General features: G+C 44.2%; 5 protein-coding genes across 10 annotated transcripts; 3 read left to right on the plus strand and 2 right to left on the minus strand.

Annotated features, from left to right (window-relative positions):
- Window positions 1-609: 609 nt before the first annotated feature.
- Window positions 610-1,645, plus strand: LOC6614669. Its single transcript, XM_002039060.2, has 2 exons — window positions 610-800; window positions 1,183-1,645. The coding sequence occupies exons 1-2, from the start codon at window positions 627-629 to the stop codon at window positions 1,555-1,557; spliced, it is 549 nt and encodes a 182-aa protein (XP_002039096.1). The 5' UTR covers window positions 610-626; the 3' UTR covers window positions 1,558-1,645.
- A 4,977-nt stretch (window positions 1,646-6,622) lies between these two features.
- LOC6614670 (parkin coregulated gene protein homolog) lies at window positions 6,623-9,050 on the plus strand. Of its 2 annotated transcripts, XM_032727705.1 has the most exons (5): window positions 6,631-6,673; window positions 6,731-6,899; window positions 6,965-7,035; window positions 7,095-7,474; window positions 8,654-9,050. In XM_032727705.1, the coding sequence occupies exons 2-5, from the start codon at window positions 6,813-6,815 to the stop codon at window positions 8,914-8,916; spliced, it is 801 nt and encodes a 266-aa protein (XP_032583596.1). In that variant the 5' UTR covers window positions 6,631-6,673; window positions 6,731-6,812; the 3' UTR covers window positions 8,917-9,050. The 2 variants fall into 2 exon arrangements, with proteins under 2 accessions (XP_002039097.1, XP_032583596.1); XM_002039061.2 differs by having other exon boundaries at window positions 6,623-6,899.
- Window positions 9,051-17,289: 8,239 nt separating this feature from the next.
- On the plus strand, window positions 17,290-19,600 carry LOC6614671 (putative glycine-rich cell wall structural protein 1). Of its 2 annotated transcripts, XM_002039062.2 has the most exons (4): window positions 17,293-17,494; window positions 18,341-18,607; window positions 18,674-18,811; window positions 19,029-19,600. In XM_002039062.2, the coding sequence occupies exons 1-4, from the start codon at window positions 17,422-17,424 to the stop codon at window positions 19,499-19,501; spliced, it is 951 nt and encodes a 316-aa protein (XP_002039098.1). In that variant the 5' UTR covers window positions 17,293-17,421; the 3' UTR covers window positions 19,502-19,600. The 2 variants fall into 2 exon arrangements, with proteins under 2 accessions (XP_032575975.1, XP_002039098.1); XM_032720084.1 differs by lacking the exon at window positions 18,674-18,811 and having other exon boundaries at window positions 17,290-17,494.
- A 231-nt stretch (window positions 19,601-19,831) lies between these two features.
- On the minus strand, window positions 19,832-22,675 carry LOC6614672 (fibroin heavy chain). 2 transcript variants are annotated; one of them, XM_002039063.2, is made up of 5 exons: window positions 22,544-22,675; window positions 22,095-22,107; window positions 21,989-22,024; window positions 20,243-21,707; window positions 19,832-20,112 (listed from the first exon to the last, which is right to left on the minus strand). In XM_002039063.2, exons 1-5 carry the CDS (start codon window positions 22,590-22,592, stop codon window positions 19,960-19,962), a joined length of 1,716 nt encoding a protein of 571 aa, XP_002039099.1. In that variant the 5' UTR covers window positions 22,593-22,675; the 3' UTR covers window positions 19,832-19,959. The 2 variants fall into 2 exon arrangements, with proteins under 2 accessions (XP_002039099.1, XP_032575947.1); XM_032720056.1 differs by lacking the exon at window positions 21,989-22,024 and having other exon boundaries at window positions 22,544-22,639.
- Window positions 22,676-23,650: 975 nt separating this feature from the next.
- On the minus strand, window positions 23,651-26,620 carry LOC6614673 (keratin, type I cytoskeletal 9). 3 transcript variants are annotated; one of them, XM_002039064.2, is made up of 6 exons: window positions 26,489-26,620; window positions 25,029-25,124; window positions 24,618-24,858; window positions 24,439-24,513; window positions 24,125-24,350; window positions 23,651-23,987 (listed from the first exon to the last, which is right to left on the minus strand). In XM_002039064.2, the coding sequence occupies exons 2-6, from the start codon at window positions 25,087-25,089 to the stop codon at window positions 23,766-23,768; spliced, it is 825 nt and encodes a 274-aa protein (XP_002039100.1). In that variant the 5' UTR covers window positions 25,090-25,124; window positions 26,489-26,620; the 3' UTR covers window positions 23,651-23,765. The 3 variants fall into 3 exon arrangements, with proteins under 3 accessions (XP_002039100.1, XP_032575989.1, XP_032575993.1); XM_032720098.1 differs by having other exon boundaries at window positions 26,480-26,620; XM_032720102.1 differs by lacking the exon at window positions 24,439-24,513 and having other exon boundaries at window positions 23,656-23,987; window positions 26,489-26,617.
- Window positions 26,621-26,689: the final 69 nt, after the last annotated feature.

The following is a 26,689-nucleotide window of genomic DNA, read 5'->3' on the forward strand; positions in this document are numbered from 1 at the left end:
GGCAAAGAAGAGCGTCAAAAACACCCGGGTGCCTAGACACCCAGTGTTAAGCGGGTGCACTTACAGCGCCAGTGGCTTTCTGCAGTTCTCTGATATATGTACAATGTACATACATAAGCATGGCTTGAAAATACCTATAGACAATAAAAAAATAAATTATCCGCAAGATATGCATTTGAAAAATAAAAAAAACGATTATTTAAGTATAATTTTTTTCTAAGGATCTAAGCCATGAAGTAGCCAGAACAGGAGCCCAGAAAGGCCCAAAAATGTATGCAATACTAAGATCATTGAGATCTTGAAAACTATTAAAGCTTAAAAATTGGAAATTACAAAGCAGAGAAGCATTCGATTGGCACATTTTCGAAAGGTGTTTTAACTATGTTTTGACATAATTTTTAAATATGGAAAAAATGCAAAATTATGATTTTTGCTAATATATTAAAAAAAAGTGATTTATTAATGTAGAGCTTTTGTTTTGCGTGATCTTGAACCAGTTCAAAAAACGGCCTTATCAGCAAAAAAAAATTAAATCAAGCGCTTTGTAGATAGCACCCCGCTCACAGTGATAACGCATGGCGATAACGCCGACTGATGCCAACTGCCGGCAGTTTTATTTGAGCACAATGCCGAATCGCGCGACGCGGAAGAAATATCGCCGGATTCGAATCCACATATTCCTGGCATTATCCCTATGGTTTCTTATCCAGGCTCATCCTGTCGTTGGAACACGTTGCAGGAATCCCTATGAGAGGGTGCGGGAAAACTATTGCTACTTTGTTGCAGACGAGGAACCGCTGGTGAGAGAGACATGGAGAAGCCCCTACTTCTAAAGTCATGATTACTAGTATCAATAGCTCAAATTGAGTTGAGCTCTGCATGTAAGCTAGGGGAATTCGCTAATTGTATCCGCTGTTATCAGCGAGAAGAAGCCAACGAACATCAAACGTACATATGAACGTGTATAAATAAACGGAAGATGACGCTCTTTGTCGAGTTTCGTTCGATCTAACCGACTTAAAGATGCTCTGCACTAAAGTAAAAAAAAATAAATAATAATAAATAATTAATACAAGTTTAGGTACACAGTAAACACGTAAAAATTTGTACTTTAAAGGAAGTTATATTTTATATTCCAAGAAAATATAATTCTAGAGTAATAATATTTGTTCTTATCAACAGCACACATCGTTCCATAACTTTTGCTACCAGGACAAGCGCACCTCACGAGTTTGCCTGGACAGTGACGAGGAAATGCGCGTTCTGGCCCATCACCTCGCCAACTTGGGCTACCCGAACGGCACGCAGTTCTGGAGCGCCGGACATCGATGGCCGGGTGATAACCGCTTCTACTGGAACTACTTTGGCAGAGCCAGACCGCTCAACTACTCCAACTGGGCGGTGGACGAGCCCACGCCGCAAATGGGCCGCAATTGCCTGATCCTCACTCTCCGGGGTGGAGAGCTCATCATGAGCAGTGAGTCCTGCTACACCCGAGCGGTCGATATCTGTGAACAGACGCTGAACGGCACGGATTCCCGTCCCGTGATCCACTGATCGCCAGATATTTATCTCTATATCTACCAAAGTACCTAGCAAAACAAAACGGAAATATTCTACTACTATTATCTTCTTTTTTTTTGAGTGATTCTCAATAAATAATATTTTACCTTAAAGAATAAGCAAGAGAGAATTTATCTAAGATTTTTGAATGGATTGCATGCTCCTCGACACGCGAGATAAAAGTATGTTAATCCGATTTTTCCCATTTCTTGGCCACAAAGAGGGGCAATCTGGAGGTTGCAGGAGTTGGTGATAGGCGTTAAAAACTGTGGTAGTCTGCGAGCTTAACTTAATGGGAAAATTAAAATGAATGGCTTTGGCTAGGCGCTTTTACGATTAATCAAAAGCATGTTAAGATAGATAGAACTTCTCACGTTATTTCATGTACTAACTGATTAGTTTTACACCTGCCACACGAAGTTGCCGCGGGCACCCAACTTCTCTACTTACACTTACTATTTGCGCCGAGCGAGGGAATTTATGGCGTTGTCAAACAAGTACTTAATTTAATAATTCAACATTTTGCCAGGACCCTGGAGAGTCTGCAGTTTCTGGCATGTAATACAAATAAATTTCGACTAAACGCTTTTAAACAGTCACAGACAATGCGTCGTCGCGTCGTCTGGAGGCGTTGGGGGCGTGGCTGGTGGAGATGGTGGGGATGGTGGGGCGAGAGGATGGGGCATCCCCAGACCGGAAGTGACGACAGCAGTGCCAAAATGGCAACATTCTGGCCGGAATGGCTGCGGCAATTAACTCAAATTGATAATGACAACGGAAAAGTTGTAGGCACCTGAGGTGTCGCGAATCGCTCGGAGTGTGGGCGGTGCTATATCAGGGGCGGGGCGTGGCGGATCGGCGGTGACGTGATTTCATTTTGAGTGCATCCAAAACGGCGACACATTTCGACACGTCCTTTGACAACGCCCTTCGGCGTAATTAAAACGAAATAATTTTCGACAAGTTTGGTTTGCTTCGACTTGGCTGTTTTGCCTGCCCTTAACTTGGCTTACTCATCGAATCGAGGCACGTATATTGAGTCTGTCATATGGCTGGCAATCCTGGCGCTCCTTATCAAGAAGCTGAGCGTACACTGAAAAAAATTGACAGTAAACTAATAAATCTTGCGAAGAGTATGCAGCAGGGGAGTTCTAGTAACTGAAACATGCCGTTCTTCTATCATTGCATACTTTTAATATTTATTTTAATTTTTTTTTTGCTTCATTAGCTTTTCTCAGTGTATTTCAACTCGCTCTAGCTGGTAACGTTCATGTTGGAATTTTTATTTAATTTGCTTCAGCTGTCATGGGACTTCAGCTTCCTTCTCCTGGCTTGTTGTTGTCCTCGAAGTTTGCTGCATTGTTTGAAATTAATTTCACTTGTCGTACATTGAACCAGAATCAGAGGGGCGGCCCAGCCCCCAGCCCCCGTTTCACCCCCTCCAGCAACACCGCCCATGTCAAACGATGTGTGCGTGTGCCATTGTCAATGCCGCTTTGGCACTGCATAAGTTTAGGAACATTTGGGCTGGGGGGGAGATGGCTAAACGGAGGAGCAGCAAAGTTGGCAAGCCAAACTCAGTTGAGGATGGCTGGGCTGTGGAAATGCTGGCTTGGATGCACTCCATTCGGCAATCGGTTGCCAAATCAACGCGCTAATCATGTTGGCAGCAGGCAGCAGTCAGCAATGCATTTTCCAGCTAACTGACGGACGGAGTGATGTCAGCAGCTCGTCCCCGTCTGTCCGAGTCCGAGTCCTTCTTTTTTTTTGGACCGCCCTCGGGGTCTGCGAGTCCTGGCTTCCGAATTTTTTGCGCTTTCATCCAGGCGGCTTCTGGCCCAAACTGTAGGGCCAGCTGACAGCAACAGCTAACTTATGTGGCCGAGAACCAGAGTCAAATGCACTGCTATCCCAGTTCCAGGATCCATCCGCGCTTCTTGTCATTAATCACTGACAATAATGAACTTCCGCCTTTTCCAGCATGCAGGGCGACTTTCCTCGATCTCCGCCAATGCACTGGGAAAAGATTTTGGCATACTTGGTTGGCAGAAACCTGGTCATATAGAGTTTTTATATAGTAACAGAGTAAGAAAATGGATAAAGGTAGATTCTTCAAAGTACTGTGCATATCAACTATAGTTTGACAGCATTTCTTGACTAAATTATACATTCAGCTTCTTCTGAGCTTTGGATTTTGGCAAGTGCATCGTTGTCATTAGCGCAATGTTGCAGATTTATCGTGTGACTTGTGAGAGATACGATGGGCCCCAGAGTCGAGGTCGAGCCCAGTCCGGTCTAGACTTGGAACTAACTGACCTCTCAGTCGGTTCGCAGGCTCGTTTGTTTTTGTATCTCCATTTTCTTGTGATTTTTATCGCTTCGATTTACGACTCATAAAAATGTTAGAGTGCGGAGCGAACTTTTATCTGTCTGGATGGTATGTGCCGGATCTAGTAAGCCATTCAGCCCCCCACAACCAGAGATTCCCAGAACCCCCGGCCCTTCGGTCATTCGGCCATTTAATGCTCGACTGCTCTTGTGACCGGGCCTGCAGTTTAGCAGTTAGATGTTCATATGGGGCCCCGTCTCGGAGTTGTTGATTTTTATGGGATTTTGGCGATGAAGAAATTATTCTGGACTGCCAGAAGCGCAGTTGAGCCAAATAAACACAGTGAAAGCCATTATAGGTCGCAATTTAAGTTCGAACTCTGAATGGGTACGGCGAAAAATGAATGTGAGTCAAGTTCTTTCAGCGGAGATACTTCAAACGATAATCGGACTGATTGAAATACATTACAATACTTTTCATTTGCGAACTTAAATTGTACATAAAATGTTTACTTGTATCACATTTTAGAGACCGTTATCCTTGGCCAAATCCTTTCATCTTAGCCCACTCCTCATCACCGATCGCCTTTAACTACAATCTATTCGCCACTAAAGCGAGTTAGCAGCAATTTTCCTACCAATCTGAAGTACCGACATCCTGCATTTGACAGTTATTAGATTAACACCTAACGGCCAACGGGATGGAGCTCTTTATTCCTGACACCAGACAGACAACGGATACTCGATTACTCTCCCTGTCGTTCTGGCCAGGCGATGTTGCACGAAATTGGACAAACAATAAAGCGCTCAAATTGTATGCGAACATAAAATCTCGACCGGGCCGTAGGAGTACTGAGTACACTGAGTGGGCCGAAACAAAAGGCCAAGCCCTGGGTCTGTTGGCCATGTCCATGTGATGGCGGAATAGGGGAACTGTGAATACAGGACACAGGGCATACAGGCGATGTCAATTTCAGACAAACAAGCCAACGAAAGTAGATATATATGCGCATACGCGTGTGCATATTGATATATGGCCAGGATATTGATATATATGTATATGGCTTATATGACATTCAAGATGGGCCCAGTCACTCCACACCACGACTGCCGCCTGTCCATTTCGAGCAGCACATAAAAAGTGGGTTTGAGTGCCAGTTGAAAGCTGTCAGTGGCTGTTTAGATTTACGTGCCGCACTGCAGCCATGTCGGCTGAATGGACACCCGCCCACCAAAGTGCCACCCATCCACCCCCCAGCCAGAGTTGCACTTTGTAACAATGCAAAAACAACCAGACAGGATACCCCCACCCACTGGCCACTGCCCACTGCCCACTGTCATCGCTCTGACTTTTTGTTAATGAAAGTGTCAGCTAGACAAACGCACCCCAAACCCTCGATGGCTCACCTCAGCTAACAACCCTTTTGAAAGCCTTTTGTCCATTTTGTGGCCCACAGCTCGCCGGTGGGCAGTTCCACCCATTTTGGCTCCAATAAATTATGATCCGGCTGATTTGCGCTGTGGCCATTGTGAAAGCTGCAGCTTCCAGTGCGAGTTGTCGTCTGCCAGCGGCGACTTTTGTTTCGATTTTCCATTGAAAATGCATAATTATTTAGTATTTGATATATTGCCTACTTTCTGGCTGATCGAATGAAATCAAAATGGTGGGGGATACAAAGCCAAAAGCACGGTTCAGTTAATAAATGTTTCTCACTTTAAGTGATTAGAAACAATCTGTTTACTGAGTTGGATCTGTGTGAATATCTGAAGAATGTATCTCAACATGTGCACGTGCCACACAATCTTCGCCAGCGATCTCAACCGAGATGCAGTAATAAGATAATCCGTTCTGTTTGCTGGCAGCGCATTTTCCTGCAGAACTGCTTAGCAATTAGCGAGTAAGCGTCCTTGTGCCCCATAATCCAAAATGCCTCTAACTCAATTTACATGCCAGAAAGCGACAGGAGCTGAGCCCAGGAAAACACCAGCCGAAGTCAAGGAGTCAGGAGCCAGGAGATCCCAATCCGGACCGAGGTACCCTCGACATTATTAAAACGGATAAATCGCGACGTGCAACGATGTGTTGGGCGAAAGTGAAAAGCTGTGCGTGGGTAATTAAAAACGGGAGCTGGAAAAGCCAGAGACGTAGCTGGAAAAGCGGAGTCGGATAAGGACAGTCGAGTAATTCGCATGTCGGATTTTAATTAATTCAGGCCAAGAGAAACACAAGAAGCGCGTTGGAGATAGGTCGTCCTGGGGAATCTGTCTTTTTCCCCGCCGTTTTAAGTAGGTTAATGCTGCGGGGGGAGCAGTTGAGGTGGGTTGTTTTTTTGGGTGGAAAAGCGGGAGGCTGGGGGCCTCCAGTAGACGCCTTAATTGGTGGGCGTCACAAAATATTTACCGTAACACTTACCGCTCAAAAAGCCAGGGGTCGGGAAATGGGAAATGGGAAAGATGATAAAGTGCGCAAATGTTTGCACTTTCCCTTTATGACTATTTAGAGACGCCAAACACACTTTTAGGTGTGAAAAGGGCGGCGGCGGGGTGACGGTAACGACACCCCCAAATTATTTGGATTCACGGGGGCGAGTGTTGACGTCTTGATAAGAGCGTGTTTATAAATATTTTCACATTAAGCGTGGCATTTATTTGCATTTTATTTCTTTCCTTTCATGTGGGTTTGAGCATGCTGCACACATACTGTCAGTCTGCTGTCGAGCTGAGAATATTTGTATCAGTTTTCATTGGCACTTGTTCGCAGTAGCCCATTCAAAAAACATCAGTGAATATTTTCTACAACCAAACTAAAAATCTAATCTTCCAGACTTGCCCATTACAGACTTTGAAACTGAGGCTCCGCCCGCATCTTGGTTTTTACATTTATTTTTTTAGACATTAACTGATTTCAGTTTTACTGCGAAATGTGCACTAAGACAAACGAACGTGCCACACGACTTCATGAACCTGGAAGGGTTTGCAGGGAGTTGTTGTACCTCAGGTCGAAGGTGGTAAGTATTATTAACAAATTTATTATCATTTCCCAATGTTAATTTATTGACTTTGCTGTTTTTAGCCAGTGCGTGAAGTTCCCGCCTTCACTTTTCAGGCACTGCAGCCTAATACTGTAGTGAAACCTCCTCCAAAGTGAGTTCCTCGATCATCGCTGAGTTATCTTTATAAAATTTAAGCCTAACTCTTCCCAGGATCGACATCTTCAAGCGGAAGCCAGTGAAGGAGACCGTGTTCAAGATCTACTTCAATCGCGGCGACATTCCGTGTGTGATGTCCGGCAGGAGCAGCAAACAGGATCCGACCAAGGAGCGTCCGGTGAAGTGGCACTGTGTGCCGGAGAATCTCGACTACTGCTACTATCTGCCCATCTTCGTGGACGGACTGGCGGACATGGACTACGACACCCGGTTGCTAGCGGTCAACGGAGCCATCGACCTCATTATGCGGTCCCCCAAAAAGGTGCTACCCGTGCTGCCCAAGCTGATCCTTCCACTGAAACGGGCCTTCCAGACGCGCGACAAGCGGATCATCATCTCCGCCCTCCAAGTCATCCAGCTGATGGTCCGATTGGGTAAGTTTATTCAAGAATTAAACTATTACAATTATATTAGGTATTTTAAGGTAATAGGAATGGCATTAATTTATAATCCCATCATATGATTCATTATCCATCTCACATAGAAAATAATTCTGTTTGAGGCAATCTACCGGGTTCATGTAATGATTATACGATCCTTGTAGCTCAATGCATTTCTCACTGTAAGATAGGCTATTTGTATCTTCAGCGTTAAAATTTATATATCTAGCTTTCTGTCCAGATGCCTCATTTATAAAGACTTCATCAGATAGAATGTTATTGATGTCCACCCAATAGTTTCCATTAATCTGCAGATTTTTCCTAATAGCACTCCACTCCTCTTTATTTTCAAGACTCACCAGTCTACTTTGCATACTTTCACATTTAAGTAAAGCTCCATACCAGTAGAGTTTTTCACTGCTCTCGATGTAATAGAACTTTTCACCAATTCTTTCGAAGTGGGTTAATGATCTATTACTTAAGTCGAAATCATTGAAATCAAATTTCTCCGATTCGCCAAGCACATTATCGATAACAGATTCTGATTTTTCCGATTGATATTGAGTGCCAAACAACGTTTTTAAAATTCGCGGCATTTTGTCCAGATTTGATCGTTCATAATTATCCTCTTCTATTAATTCCGACATCGTTGTCAAGTCATACAAATCAGTATTTTTGCTCACCATTTCAGTTTTAATAGTAAATTTCCAGAGGATAGCGGATACTACCTGAAAAGTTTATAAAATATTGAAATGTTACAACATTTAGTATCAGATTCTCTTACCATTATGAAAATAGTTACTAATAACAGCAGTATACATCTAGTTATTGAATACAACATAATTTTAAAAGCCCAACAGCTTTATACGATGTATCTTCTGCTATGAATTAATATATAATAAGCAGTCTTAATAGAAATGAACTATTATACAGAGGTGGTCAAAATTATTTTCACAAAGTGCATTTGAGTGAAATGTGAAAAGTGAAAATACTTTTGACCACCTCTGTATATATCATGTGCTTGCTGATAAAAATGTTTATACCACGAAAAATGGGTTTCGCATGATTAGTGAAAACTCTGCTACTGCGAAAACTGATTAGTCAACTGACTTACTTACAATATTATTGGGATTATACTAAGTGTTACTCACTCAATTCTGATGCAATCCTCAGGTCCCTGTGTGGGTCAGGCCCTGGTGCCCTTCTACCGCCAGTTGCTGGCCGTGTGCAACCTTTACAAGAACATCAACGTGAATCTGGGAGAGGGTATCGATCCCGATCGGAACTGCCGCATCGGCGACGTCATCGAGGACACCCTGAAGCTGCTGGAGTACTGCGGAGGCCCCAACGCCTTCATCAACATCAAGTACATGGTGCCCACCTACGAGAGCAGCGTCTTCCCCAAGTGCGAGGCTCCCGAGCCCCGGGAAGCCTAACATTTCCGCTTCCAATTCGCTTTTCTTCGGCCTTCGGCCTTCAGTTAACGAGAATTTGCGAACGAGTTTTAAACGCCAAATCGCAGTTTGTGAATCTTCAAATCAGGGATGAGTAAAGCCAAAATTAATCATTAGTTTGTGCGTATTAATTGGCAAATTGGGGTTGGTAATGATCGTTTAATATTAAGACTATTGCAAACTTCAGCTATTATACGGCTAACTTATTGCTAAAAATAGTGGTTCATAATTATGTTTAGACTTAGAAATCTGTGAATAATCTGCCAGATCATACATTTTCTGAATGCAAGTTGATTTACTTAAAACAAGATTTTCATGACGTGTAAAAAGGTATTCGATTATGTCCCGGGTTCAATTGAGTTCTTACAAAGACGTGGCTAAAAGTAAAAGACATGTCCTGAGTACCTAAGATGTCATGTAAATATTTCCACCTTAACTATATTTTCGTGTAGTGTAGTTTGCCTAAAGGAATACCCGTGTTCGACTGCACTTACCCCGTACTTGGGGCAACAACCAACTACCACCACCCCATCACCACTGGAAAAGTGCCATCTGCTAGACAGTCAAGTGATAAATGCCTAATTAATTTTTAATTTTCGAAAACGCAGAACGGCGGCCGGGGAAGTATACTTTTTATGCCCACTGTTTCGGGCCAATAGAATAAGTCGTGCCATAAATAAAAAGCTCATTACAATAAATCATAAAGTGAGAATTGTTCAATTTGCTCCGGCTCTTTTAATGGAATATCCGTGTAGCGAACGTTGAGTGTCTGGTTAGCAGCACTCGTCTAAGGATGCGTGTGTTCGGAAGTGGGATGGTGCGGGGGAACCACTCCTCCTGCCCAAATTTACTGTCCTGTCTGGGTCTGTCCTCCGAATCCCCTTATCTCTGGCTTAAATCAGCCGAACGAGCCGAACACTTTTGACTTTTGAGCGCTGCAGACCGCCAGTTCCTGAAAATCGAAGGATGGGCACACTCTAAATTTAATTTACCTAAATTGCTTGGGGTGGATGTGGTTTGGACCTCCGCCCCCTCCTCCCACCCACTTGCCATTTCAAAATTGCTCATTGCGCTTTTCGGCGTAATTAAGGAGGGCCCTCCAGAAAATTTCAAAAACAAATCTTGTTATCAACGGCCACCAACACGAAACAGTTGCTTCTGTTCGCTTTCTGACCAGCCCGTTGGTCACTCCACCTACACTCGGCGCATTTAACTGCCTTAATTCATCGGAATCGGACTACACTGCGGGAATAGGATGTGTCACTTTAAAGTTTTATTTGCTAATAAGAAAGAAATATATATAATCATGTATTATGATTGCTCCTTAATTATTTGTGTATATATTCCAAAGATTAGTGTTTCTATGGCTATAAATATATTTTCTTTATGAACTCTACAATTCTAAATCCAAGTTTAAATTCCTTTGTCTTTTTCTATTTCTGAGATAGAAGCTGCACAGATATTTTCGAAATAAAATGAAATTTTCCCAGTGCATCCTGCGATGGGATGGGATGGGTTTGGATGGTCTCTGACCTGCTGACAGAGGGTCTGGGACCCCCTGCCCATCTCGTTGCCGGTGGCTGGTTGATTGTGGTGCGTAGATAAAAACCTGCCAAGTGTTGCAACTCAATTTGCCCCCCGAGCCAGGCCACACCCCATGTGGAAACCACCCCTCGATGGGTTGGCCCCGCATCGTTCCAGCACACAAGTTCTTAATTCACTTTTTGGGTGGCGCGTGTTTTTTGGCCGCTTGATTCTATTTCTGAATTCTCCTTTTTCAATCTCCTGTTGACGGTAAATCAAACAGTCCCCCTGGGTGCAGCGCCACTTGACGACCCTCGCGTTTGGCTAAATTGCATTTACTTGCTGCGCGTTTCCATTTTATTGTGATGCTACCGGATTCAAAATTGTTAGTAAAACGTTTTGACATTTTATACGCACTTTCGAAGAGTATTTTTTATTGCGTCTGAAGACTCTCCGAACTTGTCTCCGTAATGCCAAGGGGTGAAATCAAGATAAAAAGGGTTCACAACAGGGCGCCAAAAACTTTGATTTAGAAGCTTAGTCCGCTTATAAGAATATAATCAAAATTGGGGTATAATAAGATATATAACATATATAACATATAAGGGAGGTCTTTATAAAATCTGTAAAATTATATTTAAAAAAACAGGAAAGGAATATACTAAATTCAGTGGAACAGTTTTCCGAATCAGTCAAATCACTTCCTATCCTAAAAAATATGTAATATCCTGTCCGTATGTCTTTCTGTCCGTCCGTATGAATGCAGAGAAATCGATTGGCGACTATGTAGCACAAGGTTCTGTCAAAATGTTTGCCGCCTACATAATATTTTATTTTTTTATGATAAAGTTGCTAATAGCTGCAATTACCTCTCCATTACCTGTAGAATTCTTGCTAGTCGAGTACACCCTCTTACTTCAGGAAAATCGGGTATAAATTCCTATGTTAAGATAGTTAAAACTTGTAAATTTATGTAAATTCTGTAGGCCTTCCGACACCTACAGCCCACTTGCACCTTATCCAAATGTGATATTCATTTTTTGGTGAGCTACCGAAACATTTCCTTCATGACGAAGTCGATTTGCCCACTCCTTCGGTTTCTCCAATGCCCAGAAGGGCTTTTCCGTCACTCCCAAACTGGCGAACGGGGAGCTTTCACATGCAGGACTTCCCCATTAAGTCATGCCCATATCTACGGGTGTATGCTGTGGCCAGTGGGTTGGAAATTGCTTTAATACCCCGGAAATTGCACGAGAGTTGCATAAATTGACACGCAACGCCCCGTGGGCGCAATCCCATCCAATCCAATGTAATGAGTATTTCAGACATCGAAAGTACTGCCCCACTCTTCACCCAATTTTTATGGACTGGGTTCGAGGCGACCAAGCCCATATTTAGTGCACATACATAACCAAAAGAAAAGCGCATGTCAAACGTGCTTCAAAATCAATAATCAAAATAAAGCCAAAAACTATCAATAATTGTAGATTTCTAAAGACAAGTTATTGTGAGAACAGCTTTATATACTTATTTTATCCATAAGATTAATTCCAATGCTTTTATACTTATTAAAACACAAAACACTCGGCAAATGTTATCTTGGGCTAGAAGTAAGCTTGTAGGCTGGTGTATTTCAAAGATACTTCGCAAGTAATTGCATAATAGTTCTCATCAAGTGTTGGCCGGATGTTCGTTTGCTTTTGGCGTTCCTTCTCATATTTTTGAGGGCTCACAATTTGTCCCCAGTCGCGTTTGTGTGATCGAGGCTATTTGACCAGACACAAAGCGCAGTTGTGGACTTTGGACCCCGTTCCCAATCCGTTTGTCCATTTGTGCAATCCGCACTTAGCCGGTCACGACCAGACATAAAGAGTGTAAAGACTGTAAAGAGCCTGCCCCATCGGACGCAGATGGTCGCATTTTCACGACCCACGTGCGTTTGGTGAAAGCTGCCCGGAAGCGAATCGAAATTATCACCAATTTGCAGTCATCGAAATCCAATTATGGGACGTGTGTGAGACCGGTTCCAGATCCGTTTGTAACCCAGGAGCAGTAGGTCCTCGAATCCTCCGCAGCCGAGTGTGACATATGCTGGCTGGGAGATACCCAAAAGTGCAGCGCGAATCGGAATAGAAATGGGTGCAGGGACACTAAGCAACAAGGAATTGGAAACACATTAGTTGGATACTTTGAAATATTCATGTTCGTGATAGAAGTGAAACCAAACTCTGTAATATACTGTAATTTCTGTAATCTATGTGTTGCAATACCTAATCAATCATTAATAATCTGAAGAAATCCAATGGCATACTAGTGGTTACTAATTACTGAAGGACTCCTTTCATCCCAAATTATTCTGAATAATTCTGGTGAGTCTCGGTCTCAACCTTGCAGCTCAGTGTAATCGGATTAGGCTGGCTGCAGTTTCCAGTTTCCTGGCCAACAACTGGAGGGAGCACAGCGAAAAAACATAATTTGCGAGAATTGTCACACGACACGGCTCGGGGGCACTTTGTAGTGACTTATTTGCAATTTGCGAAATGAGGGCGGGACCGAAAGAGGATGAAGGTCACTGGGAGTGGGTGGGGTTGAGCACGGGCTGGCCAAGTGGAACTCGGCAGACGGCGCACTAAATCATGCATGTCAAGTCGAGTAGTTGTCCCGTTTCCATTCCATCCAGCTCATCATAATCGCCGCTGCGAATACGCATCATTATCGACTGCATTTTCCCCGGGGGCTAACCCCTCCCCCGGAATATAATACACCCTCATCCTGCCCAGTTGTCGCTTAGTTCCGGCATGCGACAGATGCAACAGACGTGCAGACTTCCGGGGTCGGAGGTCTGAGGGTTTTGTGGTGCGACCGCAAGAGGGTCTTAAAAAGGGCCACCCCAGCCCCGCCCCTCCAGCGCTGTCACTGCTCATTGTCAGCTAAGTGTCGTGGGGGTTGGGGCTGGTGGTTGGGTGTTGGGAGTTGGGCGGTGTCCTTGATGGTGGGAGGCATGGGATGGGTGGACGGTCAACAAGCCACAGGAGCAGGGCCAGCCCTCGAAGCAGCGCCAAACATTTCCATTTTCAAGGGCCTTAAACCAACTTTTTTGCACTCAAGCAACCTGCCAGATTACGTGGATGTGGAAGGCAAGGTGGCCATAAAAAATCCTTGCATGCACTGTGGGTCACGATATAGGGAAAATTAAACAAATTTTAATATATTTTCCAGACTATTAAAACTAATCGTGTGCCTTATAAGGAATTCATATATGCTATTATATGTTTTGTTCTATGGATTCAATGTTAAATTTGATTTTTGAATCCATGTTAAGACAGTAGCGTGCACAATGTGCATTTAAATGGCCAGTGAACCACTGTGGTTGCCATACACCCACAGAGCAACACCACATCAGCAGAATCAGGAGCAGCGATGACGGTGCCGACACAACAAAGGACACACAGACGATAAGACGACAAGAACGGCAAAGCAGTCGGCATCCGCTGCAACTACACTGAGAGAAATTTAACCATTATTTACCACATAAATGGAATATTATAATCTATACATTTGAAATATAATACAACATTTTAGGAATAATACGATTTTTATTACATTATGTTGAATCTTGTTGAATATGGTGTTAAATATGCATCTCGATCAGTATTTTTCCAAGTGCATGGTAATATTTTTGATTAGGGGAAGGAGGATGCCGAAGAGGGGGTGGAAAATGATTTCCACTTGGAAGCGACCAAAGGCAGCCGCCACCCGCCAACAATAAAAGCAAATTCAATGCGTTTTGTGATAATTTCGCACTACACGAGAAACGATAAACCCAAAAGCAGACAGAGGACTCTAGAATCGAGGAGGGGAAGGGGGGAAGGACCAAATGCTAGAGCCGTAAACGAGCGAATAATAAAAATTTTATATACAGCCAAAAGAGAAAAAATAATAATAATACTACGACGCGATGTAGAAATACATGGGTGTGAATAGTCAATGAGGGTCGGAAGTGCGGATGCGGATGCGGATGCTGATGCGGATCGCTGGGATCGCGGAGGTGGAGGACTTTTGGGTGGGTGCTATTCCTGCAAGGTGTCGGATTGCCCCGCGGTGGAGTGGTGGTGGTGGTTCATTCCTCGAGTGGTTGCAAATCAAACGGCAACAATGCAATCAAAAATTTCGGTAATCGGGTGGGTGCAAATTTAGTTATTGTCCTGGCTACCCGTGTCCCGAGTCCTGCGTCCTGGATACGGAATCCCTTGGGACTGCTTTGGCCATAATTTAATTCGGCTGGCCCATTATTTCATTAGTTCAAGGATGGCCCCTCGAAATGTGCAATTTATTCGGGCATTATTCCAGCAATATAAGATATGGAACGAGAAATGACTGGAATATTGTATAAACTGCAAATGGCAGCTAGACGCATAAATTAGCAAATTTCGATTTTGATTTTGCCAGTTTAATTGTTTGCAAACCAGGCCCTTGTCCGTATCCCGAACAATGGTAATAGTCTTTGGTTAGGCCAACATGTTGTATCTTTGTATCTGCATCTGTTAGATAGGTGTCCGCTCGGGCTTCTGCCGGCCATTATACAAATATATTTTGTGTAATTAACATTTATGGACAAAGAGTCCACACTGGTCGAGTCATGGACAGACAAACTCCGTTCGCATACCCAGAAATTATCAAATGAGTATATCAAAAATCCAATTTTCATTCAACCAGCAGCCCGAAAGTATGCCTTTGTCCGAGTTTGGGTCTCCAGAGCACCAAACCCATGCCCGCCAGATACAGATACTCGAGTGTAAAAGTTGTTCTGGTCTTGAAGGGCCGGCCCATAGAATTATGCAAGCAACTCGCCGAAGCGCACTTGAACTTCTCCACCGTCCAGTGCAGCACAAATGCATAGAAACAATGAACATTAAGTTGATGTAAGCAAATGCAAAACTTTATGCAAATCGCCGGCCAACAACGACACATCAACGCACAACATGGCCAAGAAGCTGTCAGTCAGCTGGTTCAAATATGGGGAACTGATTCTGGCCCGGATTGGAGCCACCGAGATGGAAGTGCGCAAACACCAGCTTCAGCAAGTCAGAGCGATGGCAAAACTACGAAGATACGTAGTTACTTTTTGATTAGCTGCATGTGAGACTCTTTGAATAGAACTCAAATTATAATAATTATGTTCAGTTAAAAAGTTTCCAGAATGTTTATTGAACCAAATCTGCTAGAACTGGTTTAATAAAAAAGAAGAAGTTTAATTATATTTAGCGTAGATTGCATTATGAGTTGTCGTTCATTCTTCAAATCTATAATTACTTTAAGGTCATTTATCATTTCGGATTAGCAGCATCGTTCGAAAACAATATACTCCTGAAAGCCTCCAGATTGCTGACCACACTCATACCTTGCAATAAAAAGGTTGACAACGAAATCCATCTGTTTAATGTGTTCGGGCCGACCCGGTGACCAAGCCCGCCCACTTTGGCTTGATATGAGCGCCCTTTCCCCACGTGTCCACATATATATGCCAGTCTAATCCCCGAGATTACAAAAGCCTTCCAGGGGCAAAACTATTACGCTTGATAAATTCGAGATTAAAGTGCATTTGCAGACGGGTCAGGATCTTTGGGCCGGGCCATACGATTTATGGCCATACATTTGGTGGATTTCTTCAGTTTTCTTTGGCAGGATACTCTGGCCACATCCAGAGTCCTTTTAATTATCACACGTAATGACAGCGCCAAATGCAATTGCTAATTAATTGTCCTGGACCCACTACTGTACTGGGGTGAAATTTATGGCTTATACATTTGTTTGGCCCGACATTATTATTCCGACATGTGCGGTTATGGGGAGATCTAGATCCATCTAATGCAATTTCCCCCTCCGCAGGATGTGGTTGATGCGAGGGCGTTGCTTGACAAATGAGAAAATGCTTCATTAGTGCACCACCGACGGGCTTAAGGGAGGAAAGCCCTTGCAGATACCAATAGCAAAGAAAGTCCCCCAAAAAAGTAATCGTATTTGCCCAATGGACCTGCGAATACAACATACAACGCCATTTATTCTCAAAGCCAACTTGAACTTGAGACGCGATGAACACTGCATTCGGTTTTTCAAGCGGCTAATGACGATAATCGCTCGGCGGCTGTCAAAATTGCCGCAGAATATAATTGCCAGCTGGCCATAGAGTAGCGCTCGACGTCCCATGATTAACGATGAGAGCATTATGAAAAAGCCAAAACACAACAAAACACGGAGGCGAGAACAAAAAACGCTAGCTGGATACAATGGAATCTCCAAGATACATACAGCGGAAACCACATCGGAACAATCACAAAAGATGCTAGCCAACCGATTAGCATCAATTACTGGAACAGGGGTACGGGGCTTTGATCTACGCATAACGCTCAGATGCATCGCGCCCCACCCACGAATGCATTCGGAACAACTCACTTCGGCCGGTCGAGATCTTATCCGCGAAGCTCTAACAAGCCGTCAACAACAAAAGCACACTGCGAGAAAATATCCTTGGAACGGGAGTCCTTTTTGGTCAGAATATCAAACCTTAATGCCAATCAAAGCTAAGTACACTCCCATTAGGATCTTCAAATATTAATCAATAAAGTAATTATTTCTCAGCTTCTATTTTGTAATTAGAGGAAGCCATCAAATCAATTAATTATAAATTAGTTACGCATTTTTGTTTCCCGTGCAGCAGCATCAGCGGTGTCTAAAACTTAAGTAGAGTTAAAAACAAAAGCGACTTTTTTGTGCTCGCCAGCTTTGCCAGTTGATTTTAATGAATCTCCGTAGATATTTGAAATCAGCTTGCTTGTTTTGCCTCGCTTAGTTGTTTGTCGGCGGTTTTCAAGTGCGCACACAAGACGCGGCTCCATTCTCGAGATCGATTTTCGAGAAACTCCAAGGGAAATACCCATTAGAACACGCGATTCGCTGCCAACAATGAGCTCTTTCACCGCCCACCTGTTGATAGTGCTCCTCGGTGGTCTGCTGCTAACCCATCACTGCGTCCAAGGTTGTTCAAAGTAATGGGTTAGCAATCAATCAATCAATCACGCGGCGGGCGAAGAAGTTCCTCCATGAGTCAGCTGGAATTTTCGGGTTTAGAATCTATATCTATATCTATACTATAGATGTGGATTCGTGTCACTCGACTGCAGGGAATTCCAGTGTTGGGGGAACTACGACATAGACAATCCTATCAGATTTGTGAGGGTGTAGTTATGTGGCAGTTTGTTAAAAGCAATTAGCTTTTTTTTAAGCTAGCTTAAAACAAGTGTGCACTCATTTAATTAGAATGAAATCCTAACTAATTCGCTTTGCAAACATAAGAGAGCATCTCCACTTGAACTTCATACTTCACCCCAAGAATACATAAATCTCCTATGGGCTTACCCCAGATTGGACTACACAAGTAATTGCAGTTGAAAGTACTCGATTCCCATCGAAGACTTGCTGCCTTTGGTCTCAGCTGGAAGCCTAATTGGTACTACCCCAGCGAAATCCGATTCTGATTGGGACTAATCCCATAATTGTGGCGCTGCCCGTGCATATTCAAGTGCAACCTCAAATCGGTCAGCGGCAGCTCAGGTTGCAGATTAGTTCAGTCGGTTGAATCGGTGCGGTGCATATCCGTAAATAAGTCAGCGTGTGCTAATTGCATCAGTTGTATGCCACGGACCCGCAACACGCTCCAATTCCTCCGATTAAAGTCCGGAGGAGGTGGTCGGTCCAGGGTCCGTCCTTCCGTCCGTACGTCCGTGGTCGTGGTGTTTGCATAACTTTAATTAAATTTCTGCTAAATCTCATTTCCATGCTAAACCGAAAACAAACAACGACGCTGGCGTCGGATGGCAACCAGGTCAGCCGAGTAAAGTGTCCTCCAAGTTGGATTTCGATGAGAGCGATGGCAGCAACAATCAGAATCAGACGGGCTCACCCGGACAACCGGGACAGGCGGGCGGAACTGGCAATGGGAACTATGACCCGGGAACGGGACGAAGCCTAAGTGGTGGAGGAGGAAGTGCAGGCGGGGGCAGCGGCGGAACTTCCACCGGGGGAAATCGCCCCAAGATCCACGGAGTACGGGTCACCGTCGATACGGGCGATGGACAGCAGCAAACGAAAGGTAATTAAATCCACTCACACCCACTCCCCTCGGCGTCCCAATTAAAAAACTAAAAAACAAGTATAGAGTCCAAGGAGAGCGTGGAAATCACGGATTTGGGCAAGCACAAGAAGCGCGTGGGCATCCACACGGACATCACGTTCGAAATCACCTCCGATTCGGACGGGAACGAAACCAGTTCCGCTCAGCAGCAGGGCGACAAGGGTGAGTGGCCATCGCAATCTGCTAACAAACTCACTTTCCCTCTTGAACCAATACCATCAGAAAGGGGTCAGATACTCAGAGATGTATCTTACAGCTTAAAAGTTTAATTAAAAAGAAGTACAACTACAGACAAAGCAAAACAATCCTATGAAACATGACTATCCTATATGAATATATAGTTCACTATCCCATTCTATTTTTACATAACCGCCAACAGAGGACGCCAGTGTGCCCATTTTCAAAGGTCGTGGTGGCAGCGATTCAAAGCACAAGACCCGCAAGCCATATGACCCCAAGTCGCAGTGGAATCCCAACTTCTCCGGCGAGCAGCATGGCTACCAGGGCGCCAATCGAGGTGGCTACCAGGGATCCAATCGCGGCGACTACTATCCCCAGTACTATCCCGGCAACGTATACACCGGTGGAAGTTCCGATGCAGGCAGCATCTACAGGAACGGCGAGACCTGGACGCACTACGTCCCGGTTTGGACCACAGAGCGGGTGCCGCAAGAGCAGGGACAGATCTATCGGCGGCCCAGCTGGAAGCCCTGCTACTGCATGTCATCCACGGAGTTCAGACGCCGTCGGGATAGCAAAGCGAGAAGAGAGCAGACGGATCAGCACAAGGGTGTCATCAACAGTGGGGTTGTCCAGGTGGTGGATGGCAAGTTGGAGCGGCCTTTCTCCTGAGGAAAGCCCTCTGCACCAACCAGTTTTTACAACTTTGTAAAGCACAATTCTATTTAAAATAAAACTTTAGTTTAGTGTTTTTTTAGACATATCATTTTACATTTTGGCGTTATATTTCAAGCCAGTTTCGCTTTTCGCTGTGTGACGAAGTTATAACATTCACAAATTAGTTTCAGAAGATAGGCAAGCACATATTTGAAGAATGTTTCCTTATCTTTAAAAATGTCTCAAATTTATAGCCATACTCAGCATTAAAATGCGTATGAAGTCATAACCATACAGTCCTACAGGTATTTTTCCATTTTTTAGGTTTTATAGCTTAACAAAAGATTTCATTTGACATTTAAAAAATTTATTTGACTTTCACATTATTTTACAACAACAGTGCGAGCTGAGTATTTCACTCCACTAAGAACACGACAGGCGTAAAGTTTTGGGTGCTGATTGATGTAGCCGCTTTACGAGTGAACACTGTGGGTGCCGAACTTGCCATTGTCATCGACGGAGGCTGTGACCGCATGGTATCCCGCCCGCTTGCCATTGATGTCAACACTTTCGCTCTCGCCGGTGACTAGATCCTTGTAGTTGTTGACATGGCCATTGGAATCGTACTATTGATAGAGGAAAGGATAAATATTATTATAAAACATACAAATTAGGTCACCGTGTCATAAAGTTGATCTGTAATTGCAGCGCAATCACATAAACTATTCTTTTATATAAAAGTCAAATAAAACCCACCGAGTTCTGGGAAGACCACTTGGACTGCTTCTCCCACTGCTTGGAACGGTAGCCACTGCCCAAGTTTCCGGCTCCTGCTGATAATCCGGCCCCAACGTTGCCAGCTCCGACCACTTGACCGGTCTGTGCCGCGTTCAGTCCAAGTCCCAAGTTCTGCTGTCCGCTTAACAGGGATCCGCTGAGCAGCGACTGCTGTCCGCCAACCTGTCCGCTCAGCAGAGATCCTTGGCTGCCGCCCAACAGAGATCCACTCAGTAGAGCTGCACTGTTGCCGGTATTGGCGGAGTTCAGGGAGCTGGCAGAGTTCAACGAGCTAGCGGAGTTGAATCCAAACTGGGAGCCAGAGTTGAAGGCGGAGTTGTAGCCAGAGTTAAAGCCACCTTGTGAGCCGGCGGCATAGCCACTTCCAGCTTGCACCTGGTTGGCGGATGCGGCTTGGGAGGCAGCCTGCTGGCGGGCAACTTGCTGGGTTTGGCTGAGCAGCTGGCTCAGCTGGCTGTTCTGCTGGAAGTTCTGGCCAAAGGAACTGCCAAACTGAGAGTTGAAGGCGGCATTGCTGCCGAAGTTGGAGGCGGTATTGCTGCCGAAGTTCGTGGCGGCATTGCTGCCAAAGGTGGAGGCGGCATTCGATCCGTAGGTTAAACGGCTGCTGGCAACTGGCTGAACCAGTTGTGGTGCGGACGCAGTGGTGGTCACCTTTCGCTGATAGTAGTGTGCGGTTTGAACTGGGACCGTCTGCGTCACCTGGGTCTGGGTAGGCTGCTCGACAATACGCTCCTCGTGATGGACGTAACGCTGGGAGCCACCGGGAATGGTGTAGACCACCTGTTGCGGGGTGGACACAATCTTCTCGTGCCTGTAATACTCGGAAGTGGGGGCGGACTGCACGGTTTGAACTCCGCTGAGCAGCTGAGCACTGGAGTCGACGGCGTTCACGCCACCAAAGTCGACCTTGTTGCCGGCATTGGCGTTCTCTGCGAACTCCACATTGCTGCCCACTTGGTGGGCGGCGGTGCTGCCGAAGTTGGAGGCGGAGCTGGTCTGGAAGGCGGCGTTGGTGGAGAAGGAGCTACCGAAGGAGGCGGCATTCTGGGCACCAAAGGAGGCAGCATTCTGAGCGCCAAAGCCTGCAGTATTGTGGGCGCCAAAGGAGGCAGCATTCTGGCCGCCAAAACCGGAGGCAAAGTTAGAGCCAAAGGAACTTCCAACACCAGCACCAATGGTGTTCGTACCAGCAGCACCACCCAAAGTCTCAACGGCACCACCTAATCCGCCAGCGGAGGCACCTTCGGCGGATTCAGTCGCACCCACGGAGTCGTAGGAGCTCTCCAGTTTTCCCAGAGAGGAGCCTTCAACCTGACCGGAGGCGCCATCGAAGCCAGCTCCAAAGCCAACGCTATAGCCTCCTCCGTAGCCGGCGTTCTTGCGAGCCTGCTCCACCGCCTGCCCGTGGGTACTGTAGTGACTGAGGATTGAGGCAATTAACTTAATAAAATTCGTTCCGAAAGAGGAATACTGTCATTGGGGCTTAAAAGGATCTCAGAATCAACAATTTTAAATTATAAAAGCAACTCAGAAGAGGCAACGCAAATTTAGTTCTGTGGTTCGTATTTCTTTGTTGATCCTAGACCTATTTTTCTAAAATTAAAATTTAAAATTTTGAAGTACCATGTCAGCCAATGGGGATATTTCAATTGTCTCGATTCAGAAAAGAAAGATCTTTAACATTTGCAACAAGGCACTTACCGAGAGTGGAAACTGTCGCGTTTGGTTCTCGCCAAACTTTTCGATTTTTAAATTGAAAACAAACCATTAGATTATATAATAAAAGAGGCACTTCAAATCAAATTACCTTTGTTGGAAATCTGTAATTATAAAAAGAGAGTATTAGTTAACGTACGCAAGATGATTTAAAAATCCCACTTAATCAAAACCTAAGTACGAAAGAAAGCCTTCTACTTTTATCACTTTAGGTTTTTCGTTTAAAGAGATTTCTCATTCACTTTAAAACATTTTTATTTCCTTAGAGTTGAGTTTTTTATTTATTTGATTTGGTTATATCACTATTCAAAAAGTATGCTTCGTTAGGTTTACAATCTCTTATCGTCACACGCGCCATAAATTACACAATTTCCCAGGGTGCAGTGTAAATATTTCATTCAGGAAAAACCCAAGTGCCACTGACGACACTATGATCCACAAGTACTGATAGGCAGCCTCAAAACACTTGGATGAGATCGCCAGGACCGGCAGAGTTTACATCTTAGGTGTAATTTTCTGGACTAGCAGATATTGCACTACCTCCACAGACCACACCCAGGCAAAGGGCCAAAACCAGCAGCTTATTCATTTTGGCAATTCGTGTTAGCTCTTGACCGAAAAATACGTTCGACACTCGCGATTTAAATTGTACTAATGCAATCGAGCGAAGGGAGCTCCGCTTTAAAGCCTCAGACGGCGGTGATAAGAGCCACTTATGTATAACTCAGTCTTGAACTGATTGATTTCTGACCTAGAGAGAATGCCACTGATAGTACACGTAGAATTGGAGCTCGCAATTGGTGCAGAAAGCCGCGAGTGATGAAAGTTAATTGCGACATCATCGCCCTATATAGAATATTTTTTATATTCGGCTTTAATGATCGGCGGGGAACCTTGCTCAAGAAATACCCAGTATATAGTTGCCATGTACGACTGCCGACATTATCACTTTTGCGATTAATTACATATATGTGTACAAATTATGTTTATAGGTGGAACTTAGAAAAATCTGCGGGCAAGGTAAAGGAATATATAGAAAAAACCTTGAGCTCCAAATTAAATTCAGGAAGTGCTAACATTTCCCTTGTTGAATTAGCTAGTCTTATCAAGACCTTTTTAAACCATAGTGCGTCTTACTAATTTGTAACAAGTACAAAAATCAGACTTTATTGTAAAACTGAGAGGAGGTTATTGGTTATGGTGGGTTTTCCAATGTTTCGTAAAGATATTTTGTTTAAGTGAGAAGTTTATATTACCATAGCTTAATTGTGTTAATTTCACATCTTTAAGGACGTGTCTCAAGCTCCACTTAATCTTGAATAAAGAACACGATCTTGAAATTAGCCATTTTATATAGAATCAACTTCAATGAGATAGATCACTTCCGGTCACCTTTGATACGCCCATCCGTCCAATACAAAACGAAAACATTGAAGCAAAATAAGTAAATCTAATCTTGCAAATACTAAACATTTATATACCTATCAATGCCAACAGCAACGTCAAAATCAAGGTAAATATATAAATGTATATATATAAATTTGCATTTTTTTTTTAGCCTAAGCCAGAAAGGGAGAACGAAACTTTCTAATTAAAGAAAGCTTCGCTACAAGTCCCAACCGATAAGAAAGTCCGCCAACTTGACAATAAAATACACGTATATTATTTATATATTTTATACATATTCAATGGGAGCGGCTTGCTTTGTCAGACCGGAGTAAATGCTAGCCTAGCCACCAGTGGAGGGTCTCCGCCGATCTTCCTAGGAGTGCACCGAATACGAGGTGATCTTTCCGTTGTCGTTCACCGTGGTCTGGGCTCCACGTCGACTGGTTCCGTCTCCGTTGCTGTGGCTGAAGGACGAGACCGAGACGCCCTTGTAGCCACCACCGCTGCCACCACCTAATCCGGAGCTGCTGGAGCTGGAGAACGAGGATCCACCACCGCTTCCGCCGCCAAAGCGATTAACAATGTTGGGAGAGGCCTTAGAAAATTAAAATTCCTATTAGTTAAAGCAGTCATTTAAATATTTTCATATTATTTTAATAACTTTTAACTATTCACAGATAACACAGATACTTTGAATGCACTTTAATCGCCCAAAGTACTTGTATTTCTTACCGGATTGGATGGGCTAATGTAGGCCGTCTGGCGATAGCCATTGGAACCGATGGATCCGGATGCCGAGGCATAGCTGGGTGCATAGCGATGTGAGTTGTAGGATCCCGATCCAGATCCAGACCCGAATCCAGAGCTAGAGCTAGAGCTGGAGCCTCCTCTGTACCGATTCTGGCGCACTAGATTGTCGTGGTAGGCCTGCTGAGCGGCGATCTGTTGCTGGATGCGACTGCACAGAAAAGGACATTAGAATAGGGAAAACCATTCCGTACTATATTAGTATTGGGATTAGTTAGGGACTAGCTACTTGTATTTACATATCGTTGTCGTCGACAAGAGAAGCATCCGCGGATGCATAAGCGTTGCCAGCCGTGGCCAGACCAGTTATAGCTCTACAAGAACAGATATATTCAAGCGTTAGGTTTACCCTTAGCCCGCCGTATCACTACCCAAAGAACCCAGACAATTTATCCCCCGGGATAAGATCGATGCTCACTGTTGGTTGGCGAAGTTCTGGGCCAAAATATGGTTCGTCAGCTGCTGGTGGAAGAGATACGGATCGATGATGCCAAAGTTGGGTGAGGTGCCGCCATAGTCATCGTAATCGTAGTAGCCACCACCACCCCCACCGGTACCCACATAGCTGCTGTGTCCAACGGCTCCTCCTCCACTACTGGCATACCCTCCAGCGTAACCGCCGGCATATGCTCGTCGTCTGCGGGTCGGACCCGTTTTTGCTGAAATCGAAAATATCATGTGGATGATAAAAATATAGTTTGCTTAATATTATTGTTACTCGTTACTAGAGTGTATACTATAACTATATATAGTTATTATATATATATATATATATATATATTATATTTAGCATTGCGGAAATTAGGAGCACATTAGTGGGTTCTCTTACCTCCCGATGACTCTTCGTTCAGAGCACTCATCACCACACAAATAAGTAGAACCTTCCACATATTTTTAGCTGGGCATTTGCGATTGGACTTTGGAGCTGGGGGTGTAAAGAATAAAACAATGGAATCATTAAGAACTGGTTTGGAAATTAGTGTAAGGAGAACTTGTTTGCGAAACGATGTATATTTCGAAGCCTATGAAATTTAATGTCTTTAAACGGAAGCGCGAATTGATTGCCTGACATATAGACGTCTAGATGGCTTAGTTGGCTTATATAAGATCCCATCTAGAGGTGGCCCAGCAGCATCTGCTCACAACTGGGAGCTGCTGCCTCATTGCCCCATTGTTGCCCGATACTTTCACAGCCATTGTCATTAGCCGCTCGGGGCAGAATCCATAAATCCGCTTGCACAAGCCGGTAATATGCGCGATTGTAACGTGCGGACTAGGGGATGCACTGCTGCCAGTAATCGATTCTTGGATGCCTGGGCGAGGGTCATTGGCTTCACTGCCTCCCCGCTCAACTGGACACGAAGCTAGAGCCTCATAGGCGGCAATTACAACCAATTCATATATATTTTTCTGGCCCAACCCACAACTAATTGCCCATACACGATTTTCCCATAATGAATTGGCGAAAGAAATCAGAATCGGAGGCACGGTTAGGGGGAGGAAGGCCTGGCCATCCGCATCGAAAACAAAAAACCCCAAAATGTAAATTAATGGATCTCCATATGACTGTGCATATTATTGACTCAATTCGGCGGAGAAAAAGAGAAGAACGAACCGGTTCTCACTAATTTGCTCGGAGTTTAGAAATGTATATTGAATATATATATTTTGTTTTGTTTTGTTATATTATTTTGATTTCCCCCATTTGCCACCAGCCATATGTAGTATATTTTCGATGCGCCATTTATATTCCAATCTGTCAACGTTTCGCTTATTCATTTCTTACAGAAGTTTATTAAGTTGGCATTAAGAGCGGGGATTTTTGTTCCCAACAATTGGTGCGCGATCTAATTGAATAACTTGAAATAACTGAGCAACCGGTCTGAAGATGATTTATAAATTTTGTTAATACACCAAAATATTAACAATTAACAGCTTTGTGCACGGCTCGCTTGAAACAAAGGAACTCGACTGAGTAGCACTCCCGATGAACGAACGTGTTTCGTCATTTCGCCCCTGACTTTGATGATCACCGAATGGTTGAGCTCGCGTACAACATCATTAGAATCTCGCTGATAAGACCGACTAATATTGGAAACACTACATACACTTCCCAGTACGGAACCAAAACTGCGCAACGAATTGGCAAAACTATCGATGTTATATGGCCGTGATCGCCGATCGCCGGGAGAGGGGATCGATTTCCATATAGATAGAGACAGAGAGTCCCACCGCAATATAGAGATACACAAACAAACAAAACACTGCGAACTCACTCACTTGACTCACTTGATTTGTTTATGATTCGGCGGTAGGTTCTTGACCAGTTTTTGTTTTTCGATTTCGATTTCGGATGCGGACTGGGATTCTCTCGCACTCGCCGATCTTCTTCACCGATCGACAACTGGGCAACGTCTGAGTCGGAACAGGTGGGCTCAGGTCCTCTTATAAACGATCGGACACCGGCGGACTGCCCACGAAGATGATGAC

The sequence above is a fragment of the Drosophila sechellia genome, chromosome 2L (genome assembly GCF_004382195.2).
Source record: "Drosophila sechellia strain sech25 chromosome 2L, ASM438219v1, whole genome shotgun sequence".
Lineage (NCBI taxonomy): Eukaryota > Metazoa > Arthropoda > Insecta > Diptera > Drosophilidae > Drosophila > Drosophila sechellia.